At 39.6% G+C, this 13986-nt stretch overlaps 1 protein-coding gene across 7 annotated transcripts in view; it reads right to left on the bottom strand.

The window, feature by feature from the left end:
* Nucleotides 1-4502: 4502 nt before the first annotated feature.
* Nucleotides 4503-13986, bottom strand: part of LOC106871615 (atlastin-2) — a 76238-nt gene continuing 66754 nt past the window's right edge. For all 7 annotated transcript variants that reach the window (XM_014918170.3, XM_089364540.1, XM_052973525.2 and 4 more), the window contains 5 exons: nucleotides 11793-11920; nucleotides 10498-10554; nucleotides 8196-8267; nucleotides 6773-7204; nucleotides 4503-6133 (listed from right to left, as the gene is read on the bottom strand). In XM_014918170.3, the coding sequence (XP_014773656.1) occupies nucleotides 6050-6133; nucleotides 6773-7204; nucleotides 8196-8267; nucleotides 10498-10554; nucleotides 11793-11920 (773 nt within the window). In that variant the 3' untranslated portion in view covers nucleotides 4503-6049. The remainder of the gene's footprint in view (nucleotides 6134-6772; nucleotides 7205-8195; nucleotides 8268-10497; nucleotides 10555-11792; nucleotides 11921-13986) is intronic.

Here is a 13986-nt window from a genome sequence, read left to right as displayed (position 1 = left end):
GGAAACGGAGTGGGAAGGGGGTACGGTTAGGGGATTGGTGTGGGGGAGGAGAGAGGGCGGTGGTGCGGTCGATTCGACGAGCGCGGGCGAGGGCGGATTGGACAAGGTGGGAGGGGTATCCTCAATGCATGAACAGACGAGCAAGATACTGGGACTGGGTCTCGAAATCCTGGTCCAGGCTGCACAAACGTCGGAGGCGGAGGAACTGGGAGTAGGGGATGGCTCGTTTGGTGTGGAATGGATGGGAGGAGAAGTTGAGGTAGAGGTGGGAGTCAGTGGGTTTGAAGAACGCGGAGGTAGTTAGACAGTTGGAGGGGGGGGGTGATGGAAAGAGAGATGTCGAGGAAGTTAACAGAGGTGTCAGAGGTGGTAGAAGTAAAGTCAAGAGCAGGGTGGAAGTTAGAGAGGAAGGAGACGAAAAGGCAGAGCTGTTCACGCGAGAGGGAGGTGGCTCCTATACAGTCATCTATGTAACGACCGTATAGTTCCGGGGTCGGACCGGAGAATTGGGAGAATACTTGGGCCTCAATGTAACCAACAAAGAAGTTGGCGTAATTGGGCCCCATTCTCGTCCCCATCGCGACCCCAGATTCCTGTTGGTAGGTATCTCCGGCGAACATGAAGCAGTTGAGGGTGAGGACGAGTTCTGCCAGACGAAGCAGGGTAGGGGTGCTAGGTGTGGGGTCAGGGCGGCAGTCAAGGAAGTATTGGAGGGCTGAGAGACCATCGTTGTGTGGAATCACGGTGTATAGGGATTTGATGTCCAGGGTGAAGAGGAGGTGTGAGGGGCCGGGAGGGAAAGAAAAGGAATTGAAGAGGCGAAGGGCATGGTTAGTGTCGCATATGTGGGATGGGAGGGCAGCAACTAACGGGGATAGGATATGGTCGAGGTATTTTGAAATGAGTGTTCGGTGGGGCAATTGCAAGCAGAGACAATGGGGCGGCCAGGGTTGTTAGGTTTGTGGATCTTGGGTTGGTGGCGGTAGCGGGGAGAACAGAGGAGGAGATGAGGTCATGGATTGTGAAGGACATGTATATATATATGTGTGTATATATATATATATATATATATGTATATATATATATATATATATATACATATATATGTGTGTGTTTGTCCCCCCACCATTGCTTGACAACCGATGCTGGTATGTTCACGTCCCCGTAACTTAGCGGTTCGCCAAAAGAGACCGATAGAATAAGTACTAGGCTTACAAAGAATAAGTCCTGGGGTCGATTTGTTCGACTAAAGGCGATGCTCCAGCATGACCGCAGTCAAATGACTGAAACAAGTAAAAGAGAGTATGAAAAAAAAAAAAGAGAGAAAGGAACCAGCACATTTGATGGCATAAAAGACACAAGGTCAGATAAGATGCACCCTGATTTTAGCAGCACTTAGCCAAGGAGAAAATGTTTAACTCATTAAAACCTGTAATATTTAAAACAACTTCACACATAGGTTTTGAGGTGATTCTTTGGTGACATTATTTGGTAAAAGAGTGTAACTCATATACCATCAAATGTGGTGTATTTGATGGAATTATTTAGGTTAACTTTCATCTTGCAGAATTCTAACACTTGTTAAATGGTGAGCTGGCAGAAACATTAGCACACCATGTGAAATGCTTAGCAGTATTTCGTCTGTCTTTGTGTTCTGAGGTCAAATTCCGCCAAGGTCGACTTTGCTTTTCATTCCTTGCGGGTTGATAAATTAAGTACCAGTTGTGAACTGAGGTCGATCTAATCGACTGGGCCCCCTCCCCACAAATTTCAAGCCTTGTGCCTAAAGTACAAAAGAATTCTAACACTTGTCAACATGGCACCATATACATACATATGTATATATATATATATATATATATATATATATATATATATATATACATATACACACACACACACACACGCACGAGACAGAGAGAGGGGAGAGCGGGTGACAGGAGAGAGAGAGAGAGAGACAGGGAGGAGGGTGAGAGGAGAGAGAGAGGAATCATTGCTTTAACAGCCACTATTCCACGCTTGCCTGGGTCAAAAGAAAATCACTAAGGCAAACTTTCTACATCAGTTGCCCTTTCTAATGTCATTCCTCAACTCTTTCCAAGCAACACATTTCATGGAAGACTGGAAACAAATTATAACATTCACACTCATTCACAGCTCTATGAACACACACACACACACACACACACACACATCAAAAGCAGCTTCATTATATAACATCCATTTAGCCAGGTTTGTGTGCCTCAGACAGAAATCATTGTGGAAAATTTCCTACAGCCGGATGCCTTCCCTCTTACCAACCCTCACCTGTTTCCAAGAAGATATCTTCCCATGGCCAGATATGTTTCCACAGAATATGGGAAATGAATGAACCAGTTGGAATGACCATAACACTCATTTACAATTTTCCATGCTGGCATGGGTTAGATGGTTTGATTGGAACTGGTAAGCCAAAGAGCTGCACCAGGCACCAGTCTGGTTTGGCTTCATTTCTACAACTAGAACCCTTCCTAACGCCAACCACTCCACAGAGTGTACCAGGTGCCTTTAATGTGCCACTGGCACAGGTGCCTTTTACATGTCACTGACTGCTAACAGCTACAATTTCACTTAACTTGATGTCTTTTCACACACAGCAAACCACTAACAGTCTTCGTCCCTTGTCCATTGCCTCTGTGAGACTCAACAGCCAAAGATCATATTCCACCACATCAACCCTCATCTTTCCTGACTTTACTTTTTCCACAAGTTGCCCCCACCCCTCCAAAGCTAGAGATTGGCACCAGGGAAAGGCATAATTGTGTGGTTAAAACACTTGCCTTTCAATCTTGTGATTTTTGGTTCAGTCCCACTGTACAGCACCTTGGGCAAGTATCTTCTACAACCCTGGATCAACCAAAGCCTCGAGTAGATTTGGGAGATGGAAACTGAAACCCATTGTGTATGCGTGTGTGCCCCTGTCTAGGAATCACATAATGATTGTAAATGAGCATCAGTCATACAAGAAAAGTTGTTCATTTCCAATCTTCAGTAAAAATATGTCTGGGTAGGTGGAAATATCATCTTGCTTATAAATAGGCAAGGGTTGACAACATGAAGAGCATGTGGATGTAGAAGATTTGCCTCAATAAAATTCACTCAGATGCATGCAAGCATGGAAAAGTGAACACTAAATGATGGTGGTATACACATACACACACACACACACACACACACACATATATATATATATATATATCATCATCATTGTTTAACATCCGTTTTCCATGCTGGTATGGGTTGGATGGTTTGACTGAGGTCAAACCAGCAGCTGCACCAGGCTCCAATCTGATCCGGCAAGGTTTCTACAGCTGGATGCCCTTCCTAACGCCAACCACTTCAAGAGTGCAGTGGGTGCCTTTTATGTGCCACCGGCATGGGTGCCTGTCAGGCAGACCTGGCACCAACCATGTTTGGATGGTGCTTTTTACATGCCACTGGCACAGGAACCAGTCAGGGGACACTGGCATCGACCACATTCGGATGATGCATTTTACGTGCCACCAGAACAGGAGCTAATCAGGGGGCACTGGCCACAGCTACGATTTTGGTTTTACTTGACTCAACAGGTCTTCTCAAGCATATTATATCGTCTGACACACCAAGGGTACTCTTAATTGGGCCAGACAAGCAACACCGGCATCAGCCATGGCTGCGATCTCAGTTTCTGTGTCTTCTCAATCACACCATATCTCCAAAGGTCTCAGTCTCCTGTCATATATATCTTCAGACATCTTCAGTTTCTGTCCACCAAATCCATTCACAAGGCTATAGTGAAAGGTACTTGCTAAAGGTGATTTGCAGTGAGATTGAATCCAAAATTATGTGCTGGGAAGTAAGATTACTTACCAGCACCAATTACAAAAGCACACACACTTCCCTGCACCAATTACAAAAATACACACACACACACACACACACATACCATCATCACCATCGTCGCCGTTGTTTAACGTCCGCTTTCCATGCTGGCATGGGTTGGACGGTTTGACTAAGGACTGGTAAGGCAGGAGGCTGCACTAGGCACCAATCTGATCTGGCAAAGTTTCTACAGCTGGATGCCCTTCCTAATGCCAACCACTCTGAGAGTGTAGTGGGTGCTTTTTATATGCCAACAGCACAGGAGCCAGTCAGGTGGCACTGGCATTGACCACACTTGAATGGTGTTTTTTACATGCCATATATATATATATATATATATATATATACACACACACATATATACATACACACACACACATATATATATATACATACACACACACACATATATATATACATACACACACACACACACATATATATATATATAGATACATACAGGCATATATATCCACACCACATCTCAGTCATAAAATTAGTTGAACGAAAAAAAATTCCATTAAAATGTATTTCATCTTGTTAAGCCCTCCACCTTGTTAAAAAAATGTTTTTAACATGAAATATTAATGAAGATGAAGATGTTTGTTTGTAAGTTGGTTTTAGGTTTTTATTACTTATGGAAATTTAAACAAAAGACAATAGCAAATCAATCTGTGTATTATCAATGATGGCGATTAAGATATAGAACCAGAGCCAGAACCAGTGTGATTTCAGTTCACAATTATGAGGTGGGGGTTGGGAAAATATATATATAGCAATGGTTAGACAGAGTGTTTCAATAGAAGCAGCATTCATCAGTGATCTACACATCATAGATTCTAGAGACAGGAAATTGAATAAGAGTTGCAGTGGTGTACAGACTCCAAAAGGCACATGTTTTATTTTGTTAGTTTTTGAAACTGTACAGGAAAAAAAAAAAAAATTACCTAAGAAACTGGAAACCATTTAACTTTTCATTCAATAAAACATTCAAAACCACTGTCTATAAACAATTATAATGTGCTAAGACAGCGAGCTAACGAGGGAGCCTCTACGCGGTCGCTCAACTTGTCAGAAATAGCAGCCAAATCTCCTTCAAATCACACTCTGCTGTCTTTAAGAATAAAAACAAACAGAAGGACACATTGTATAATGTAGTCCTAAGTGCAGTATGTCTGAAAAAAGATGAGACGGTCATTGCTGGAATGCTTTTGATCATAGGTCTGCTTGATCCAGGCTGACCTAGGGCTAAATAACAACAACAACAACACAATACAATGCTATTTCAGGGCTTATAGCTTTTAGTTTATTTTTCAGCTATTAAAATTCATAAAAATCAAACAGCAGTTAGTGAATTAACTCAATGGATTATTTAGGTAGAAATTTTTTAAAAAAGACGTGTTTACACAGAGTGGATCAATTTTTGATGGGTTAAAATTTCCTAATTTTAAGAAACTTTCTTAACTTTAAAACTTCTTAATTTTAAGAAATATTGAACCAATGGAAAATTATTAGTTTATGATATTTTTAATGATGGGAAGGATTATTATTATTATTATTATTATTATTATTATTATTATTAGGAATGATCAAAGTTTGGTGCTGAGGCAATAGCTAGGTCTTAACAAACAGATGTTATGCTAATAATTATAATGATATTGGTAATAATATTTAGCTAACATTTATTTTCCCCTCACCAAAAATGAAAAATTGAAAATGACAAACAAATAAGTAGGCTATTTACACATAAAGGAAAGGTCGAGAAGGTTCTAAAGGAGTCTGCAGGGGAGAAAAAAGGTTAAGTTTCTCTATCATGTCAGAAATAATAAATTAAAAAATGAAAATACTTCAATTTACATATTGAAAAGACATTTCTAAAAGTGAAATGAAGACAATTGTAATTGAGTTGAAGAGTTAATTCTTTAAAAAAAAAGACAATGTTTTCCAGGTTTCCTATAATTGGAATGAGAAAGTTATTAGAAAGAGAAGTGTTATTCTCCAAGTTGAGTGAAAAATGGGTAAATCACAAAATATTTTTTTTAATATTTTAACCTTTTTTTTTTTTGATAATTTTTATTTTTTCTGCAATAATTCAACAGGCTTTCTCTTTATTTTTCTTGTGGGGATTTTTTGGCTGTCCTTTGCATGTTCAGACTTTTTTATTTTTCATTTGATTCTTGACAGCATATTTAGCTGTTTGTTCTCCCGCTTTGGCCAACACGTGAGAAATAACCTGAAAAACGAAGAGAAACAATAAAACAAAGATGTAATATGTAATCAACCATAAAATAGGGTGGGGAGAGGTTGTGAGATTAGAAAACCCATCCATAAGAACATCTGAAATCCAGGCCTCACTTATTGCTAAAGCCATAATGTGTTATTATAAGATGGTGGTGGCGAGCTGGCAGAATCGTTAGCACGCCAGGTGAAATGCTTAGCAATATTTCGTCTGTCACTACGTTCTGAGTTCAAAATCCACCAAGGTCGACTTTGCCTTTCATCTTTTCGGGGTCGGTTAAATAAGTACCAGTTACGCACTGAGGTCGATGTAATCGACTTAACCCTCCCACAAGCTGCCTTTGTGGCAAAAATTTGAAATTATTATTCAAAGCCATTATGAAGAAAACTCTGCATCAAGGGGCATAACTCTGTTAGCTACCTGCGTTGAGAAATTCCATTCATCCAGCAACAAACGCTTTATCTCGCTGTATCCAAAACCGACATTTGCAGTGAAGAAACTTCAGCTAAATCAGAATGAGATTATGAACGGTGACCACTCAGCGGTCAAATGCTGCCATCCAGCCTATGCTAGCATCAAACATGGAAACTAAATAATAATGATGAAAACAATAATTATTACAATAATACTTACATTTTCCCAGATTTTCTCAGCTAATTGATCGATTGCAGAACCAATGTCAATGTATTCTCCGCTGTAACGAACATAACCTGCAACAATGATCAACAAGAGAACAATCCACATAATCAAATTAAAGAGTGCTGCCACTGGGCTGAGTCCAAAGAAAGCAAATAATGTGGCTCCAAAATAGAAGAAAATCATCATTATAACAAGGACAGCAGGGGTTCGAGCAGTCTTAAAAATGTTTTTGCTCTCGTTGTGGTTGCAAAAGTTCACAAACAACTCTTCAATTTCTTTTTGAAGTTTCTCCTCGTATGAATGACTGAACTCTGATCCGCCCATTTTTCTTGTTGAACGGAATAATTTTAGAGCTTCCTCTTGGAACTTTGCGTGATCTTTATTCAAACAATCTGGATGAAGATAAGGTCGGTTTCCTCCAACTGCCTGCAATGTATAAAATATAAGGAAGCTTTAATAGAAATAACTTTAGTCAACTGAAGACATATACAAGAAAACATCCAATCCTGCCTCCCCACCAGTGTGTGATCCCCCCCCCCCACACACACACACATACAATTCCAGCCCCAACTTGTGCTTATTTCTTACAATTTACAGATGTTTGAGCTGAACATTAACAGCACTGACGTCACTGTACTTAAGACAGCTCCATCCCTACTTTCTGACAAAGTCATAACAAATGATATAATTAGCTACTACAGATAGCTAAGTGAAGGCGCATGGCTCAGTGGTTAGAGAGTGTCAAGCTTAAGACCGTGAGGTTGTGAGTTCGAATCCCGGACCGGGCTACATGTTGTGTTCTTGAGCAAGACACTTTATTTCACATTGCTCCAGTTCACTCAACTATAGTAATGAGTTGCAATGTCACTGGTGCCAAGCTTTGCCTTTCCCTTGGATAACATTGGTGGCATGGAGAGGGGAGGCTGATATATGCATGGGTGACTGCTGGTCTTCCATAAACAACCTTGCCCAGACTAGTGCCTGGGTGGGTAACTTTCTAGGTGCAATCCCATGGTCATTCGTGACCGAAAAGGGTCTCCAAAAGGTAGCTAATTGATGACACTATGTCAAGTCATTAACACCAGAATCTGACCATCAGATATCAATAATCTAAAGTTTTACAGTGGTCTGCAAACGCCTTCTTTTGTACCAATAGCATAATAAAAGGCACCTAGGCCACATCGTGAAGTGGTCTAGGCTTTGCTCTCTAAAGACATGACACACACAACAAAACTGGCCAAGGTTTCTCAGGTGCTGTGTGTATCAGACAACAAGAGAGCATATCAAATGGCAAGATGCTGTCAGACTAGTCCAATTTGTAACGAAGGGGAGGGAGGGTGGGAGAAGGCAAACATAAAATTGTGATGATGATGACGATGATTAAAACTGGAAATTGAAAGGAAATAAAATTTCTTACAGCTTCCATATTAGTTGAATAGTAATTGCGAGCACATGCAACGGCAGCCAAGTTGTTAGCTTCTGCTGTGGCCTGCAACAACAAAACAGACAGACACAAGGTTGAGAAACTAGAAATTCAACTAAGAGACAGAACAAAGATAGGAAACTTTCTTTGATACAATAATAGTGAGATTGATGATAATTGTGTCTAGGAAAACATCGAGGATTGTTTAAACTCTTTTGATACAAACCTGCCTGGGGTCACCTCTAGTTCTATTTCAATAAAGTCTGAAAATAATCACGATTTTGAAGGTGTTGACTAAAATAACCAATTTTACCTTTATTAAACTGGTATTTCAAACTTAACAAAAAGGTTCTCTTTTACTTGTTTCAGCCACTGGACTGTGACCATGCTGGAGCAACGCATTTAGGGTTAGCTAAACAAATCAATCCCAGTACTGATTTTAAAACTGTGATGAGCTTACTTTCAAAACCGGTATAAGTGCATATTTGGTTGATTTCATGATAACCATTAAAACACAATCTGTAAGCTGCTGGCTTCACACACGTGAAATGTTTTTCAGTCAAACTGGGATAGATGCCATATAGACAGTAGGTAAATCTTTAGTCTTTCAATCAAAACCAGATATTTTCAAGTTGTTGTTTTAAACAATTACTCAAAAATCATTCTGATGCATATATCTGGTGTTGAAAGTAAGCTCTTCAATAATGGTTTACTATTAATTGATGTATATTAGTTTCCCAAAATACTAAGACTGATCTAATTTATTGATTAGATACATAATGTGAGTACAGTTGATGTGGAAGAGTTATTAATTTTTAAATAAATAGTGAAATGCTAAGTGATTTTTATGGTAGCTAGTTTATGAGTTTCTTTTGCCAAACCACCAAAGTTACAAGGATGCAAACAAACCAACAACAGTTATCAAGTTGTAGGGGCCAAACATAGATATACATACACAATAGGCTTCTAGAGAATCTCTGAGTACCTGGTTAACCCTGGGCTATAACAGAAGACTGAACTCAAAGCCACATAGTTGCTAAGTGAACTTCTGAACCACACGGCCATGTTTGCAGGTTCATACACAAAATTTAAATCTAAACAGTTTAAAACAGACGACTTAGTGTCATAGATCGAAGAGGTGGTCTCAGATGGATTGGTGTCAAAGGGGTTAATACTTTTATTTGACACACAAGTAGGCAGTCAAATATGAATAATATCTTAATCAAACATTTCCATTTAATCTATCAATGACATCAACTCAGGTGTTCAATTGATACTTATTTTCATCAACCCGCAAAAGGTGAAAGGCAAAGTTTATGTCGGCAGCATTTGAACTCAGAAAGTAAAGCCAGAAAAAAATGCTGTGTAGTATTTTGTCTGGCGTGCTAACAGTTCTGCCAGCAGACGTTAAATGATGATGATGATGACGATGATGATGATGATAAATAAAACTAGCCATGTAGACACACGCGCACACACTTTTACACACTAAGTTCTACACACACACACTTCTACATGTAGCAAAAACAAGAAATATTAAGTCCTTAATGCTATGGTGAAACTAGTTAACAGGAACATATTGGCACACGTATGGCTGTGAGGTTCAGAAGCTTGCTTTCCAACCTCTTTACTCCAGGTTCAGTCCCAATGTATAGCACATTGAGCAAATGTCTTCTACTATAGCCCTGAGCAGACTAAAGTCTTGAGAGTGGATTTGACATGTAGAAACTGAGAGACCCACTACATACATACATACATACACACACACACACACACATACATATGAATGTATATATATATATATATATATATATATATATATGCATGTGTGTGTGCATGTGCGTATGTGTGTGTGTGTGTGTGTGTGTGTGTGTGTGTGTGTGTGTAAGTTGGTGTTTCTTTGTCTTGACATCACATGACTGCCATAAATGAGTATCGCATTCATACAGGCAGTGTTGTCTGTTTACAAACTTCCAATGAAAACATGTCCAGCCACAGGGAAATATAACCTAACTTGTAAACAGGTGAGGGCTGATGACTGGAAGAGCATCCAGCTGTAGAAAATTTGCCTTAACACATTCCAACTAACACACGCAAGCATGGAAAAGTGAACATTAAGAAGAAAAAAAACCATATTGGACTACAAAAAGTAATTTCAGTTAAGTTGATGAAGTTTTTAGCTAATTTTATAAACTGAAATATTTCAGTAAAAGAGGAATGTTAAACATTGCTGCTGCTTCCTTCCCCACCCCCACCATAACAGACTAAGAACAAAGAATATACCAGCATTGCTTACCTCTAACATAGATTTAGGTTCCGGTAATTCTTCTCCTTGGTAGATATTGATGTATGCCTAAATAAGATAAAATAAAACAGAAATTTGAAAATCATTTCAATTTGGATATAAATTACACAGAGAAATTGGAACTAAATTTCAATAATTATTGGTTAGTATTCTGTATATAATATTGCCAAACTCAAAGCTTTTGAAACAATGTGCTACTGAGGAATACTTAGGATCAGCTGGGTTAACCATTGAACAAATGAGTCAATACTTGAAGAAATAGGAATAGAAAGTGAATTTTTGACATCTCTAAAAAAGAGGAAGCTGCAGTATTTTGGACTTGTTCACCAGGGCCCAGAACTTCAGCAGCCACATCCTAGAGGAAAGAGTTAATGGGGAAACAAAGATACTGGCCAGATGACATCAAAGAATGAACCAGAAGACCTCTGACAAAATACACAACCGTAACCAGAATTATTACAATTAACATGTCACAGGTCATGTCAGTAATGCTATACATGATTACCAATGACTGGAAATTTTATGATCTTCATATTAAGCAAACCAAAAAAAAATTAATTAATGCACCATTTTGAGCGTGGCCGTTGCCAGTACCACCTGACTGGCCTTCGTGCGGGAGACACGTAAAAGCACCCACTACACTCTGAGTGGTTGGCGTTAGGAAGGGCATCCAGCTGTAGAAACTCTGCCAAATCAGATTGGAGCCTGGTGCAGCCATCTGGTTCACCAGTCCTCAGTCAAATCGTCCAACCCATGCTAGCATGGAAAGCGGACGTTAAACGATGATGATGATGATGATGATGATGATGATGAATTCCCTAATTTCAATTTCATATTTCTAATCTTGCTTCCAATTGTGGAAAAGTGATTATCTCCCTTGTACTAGCTGTGACTGTTAGAGAGAGAGAGAAAGAGGGAGAGAGAGAGAGAGAGAGAGAGAACGACTACAAGGTTTCAACAAAACGTTGATATTAATAAGCACAATAAAATATTAACTTCAAATATTGGCACACGGCCAGCAATTTCAGAGGGACTAAGCTGATTACATCATGCCCACCACCACCACCAGCTCTCAAAAGGATGAAAGGTAGTCAGCAGAATTTGAACATAGAATGTTAAAGACAAGACAAATATACCACTAAGCATTTTGACCAGTGTACTAACAACCCTGCCAACTCACCACCTTACAATAAAATATCAATGTACATAAAATGTTGAGATCAATCAATAGAATAAACCGTTGATAAGGACATTTAGAAAATAATGAAAATTCTTTGGTGACTTACTTTGAAATATTCCACCAATTCTCCACAAGTTATCTTAGTACCATTGATTTCTTTCACAACTAATTTTTCCGGAGCCAGTATGTGATTAACTAGGGAGCGTAAATATTGCCTGAAGTCTGGTTCAATATCTGAAAGGAAATATTGGAATATTAGGCTGGTTAAATCACTGTAGGGTAGACAGTGCCACCTGACATCCCATAAAATACATTACCAGACAAGATCACACAAATAAATCATCAATCACAGGTGTGGCTGTGTGGTAAGAAGTTTACTTCCCAACCAAGGGGTTTCAGGTTCAATCCCAGTGTGCTACCTTGAGTAAGTGTTGTCTATTATAGCCCCAAGCTGATCAAAGCCTTGTGAATGGATTCAACTGACACAAACTGAAAAAAAGGCCTGTCATATACATGTGTGTATGTTTTTGTGTGTGTGTGTGTTCGTGTGTGTGTGTGTGTATGTGTGAGTATGTATGTTTGTGTGTGTGTGTGTGTGAATATGTATGTTTGTTATTTCTTTATTGCCCACAAGGGGCTAAACATAGAGGGGACAGACAGTGAATATGTATGTTTGTGTGTGTGTGTACGTATGTGTTTGTGTGTGTGTCCCACTACCGCTTGACAACCAGTATTAGTGTGTTTACGTTCCCGTAACTTAGCAGTTCAGCAAAAGAGGCCAACAGAATAAGTACCAGGTTTTTAAAAAATTTTTAAAAAAGAAAAAAATGAGTACTGGAGTTGATTCATTTGACTAAAAATTCTTCAAGGCTATGCCCCAGCATGGCCACAGTCTAATGACTGAAACAAGTAGAAGATAAAAGATCACATCATCATCATCATCATCATCCTCATCATCATCTATTGTCCCAATGTTCCATGCTGGTAGGGGTTGGATGGGTTGGCACGATCTGATGAGGTGGAATAACTGTATCATGATCCAATGTCTGCTTTGGCTTAGACTCTCTGACAAGTTGCCCTTCCTAATGTCAACCACTTTACAGAGTGTATTGAGTAATTTTTACCTAGCACTGGTATTTTGTGACGTTGGCTTGCAAAACTAAAGGGCTAAATGGAACCCTATAGCTGAAGGATAGAGAGAAGAGCGACGATGAAAAGCGGGTAAGATACGATGAGAGGAATAGGTTTATAGTTGTGAGGTGGTGACGGTGGTGGTTGTCAAGAGAGTAGTAGAACAGGAAGTAGGGAAGGAACAGGGGAAAGGGGTTAGTGAGAAAGGGACAGAGTGGTAAGAGTGATGAGATGGATTGGGTCTAGGGCGTTCAGTGCTGGTCCCACATTATAAGGCTCATATTTCAAAATATATCATCACATACGATCACAGGATATCGCTACAGTCTGCTAGAATTATCTCCCTTGGCCAATCATTCATGGCTTACTTTAATGTTTAATGACAGCCCATCAAAGGCGCTGACTGCGTCGGCCCAAGACGTCCTTCCTCCTCCACCTCCAACACATTGTTTCTTATGGGAGCAGATCCTGTGCCACTGAGGGCACTGAAAGTGACCCCTGAACAACAGCCACAGGAAGTTGATGACGACATCTCCTCCTCTCTTCGTGCAGTCTCCTCAGACAATCTGTCATGCTAGGAATCCCAGCAAGTCAACAGCAGTTATTAGATAGTGCTGTTGTATCTGAGAGAACATCTAAGATACGATGGAAGGAAGGTGGCCGTTGTCGCTTGGCCTAAGACCACTAAACCAAACAGGATTATAATCAAAGCCTCTCTAGGCATTCATTTTTTCTGTGACGAGCTTTCCAATGCATGCCAGCATCTTAATGCATACGTAAGATGATAACGAGAGTGACGATGAAGAGAACAATAGCCACGATGATGATGATGGTGACAACAGTTATGAAGCTAATGATGACGATGATGGTAATGATGATGACAAGGACAGCAGTGACATTAATGATGAGAATGATGACAACAATGATGATGTTATCTTACACAGAAAATCAAATGAAAAGGAATTTGACCCTGATGGATCAGCAACAAAATGTGAAACATTTCTGCTTAAATATTCTTTTTAGCTGACAGATTACCAAGTTTGAGATAATCTTCGATTCTTATTGGGTTTTCTATGATTAAACCAGACCAAAAGTTGGAGGGTTCAGAAACGTCCCCTGAAGTCGTGTGTGTGTGTGTGTGTGTGTATGCAGGCACGGCTGTGTGGTAA

The sequence above is a fragment of the Octopus bimaculoides genome, chromosome 1, assembly GCF_046866305.1.
Source record: "Octopus bimaculoides isolate indiv1 chromosome 1, ASM4686630v1, whole genome shotgun sequence".
In the NCBI taxonomy this organism is placed as follows: domain Eukaryota; kingdom Metazoa; phylum Mollusca; class Cephalopoda; order Octopoda; family Octopodidae; genus Octopus; species Octopus bimaculoides.
The sequence above is the reverse complement of the archived record's forward strand: the minus strand, read 5'-3'. Positions and strand labels throughout refer to the sequence as shown.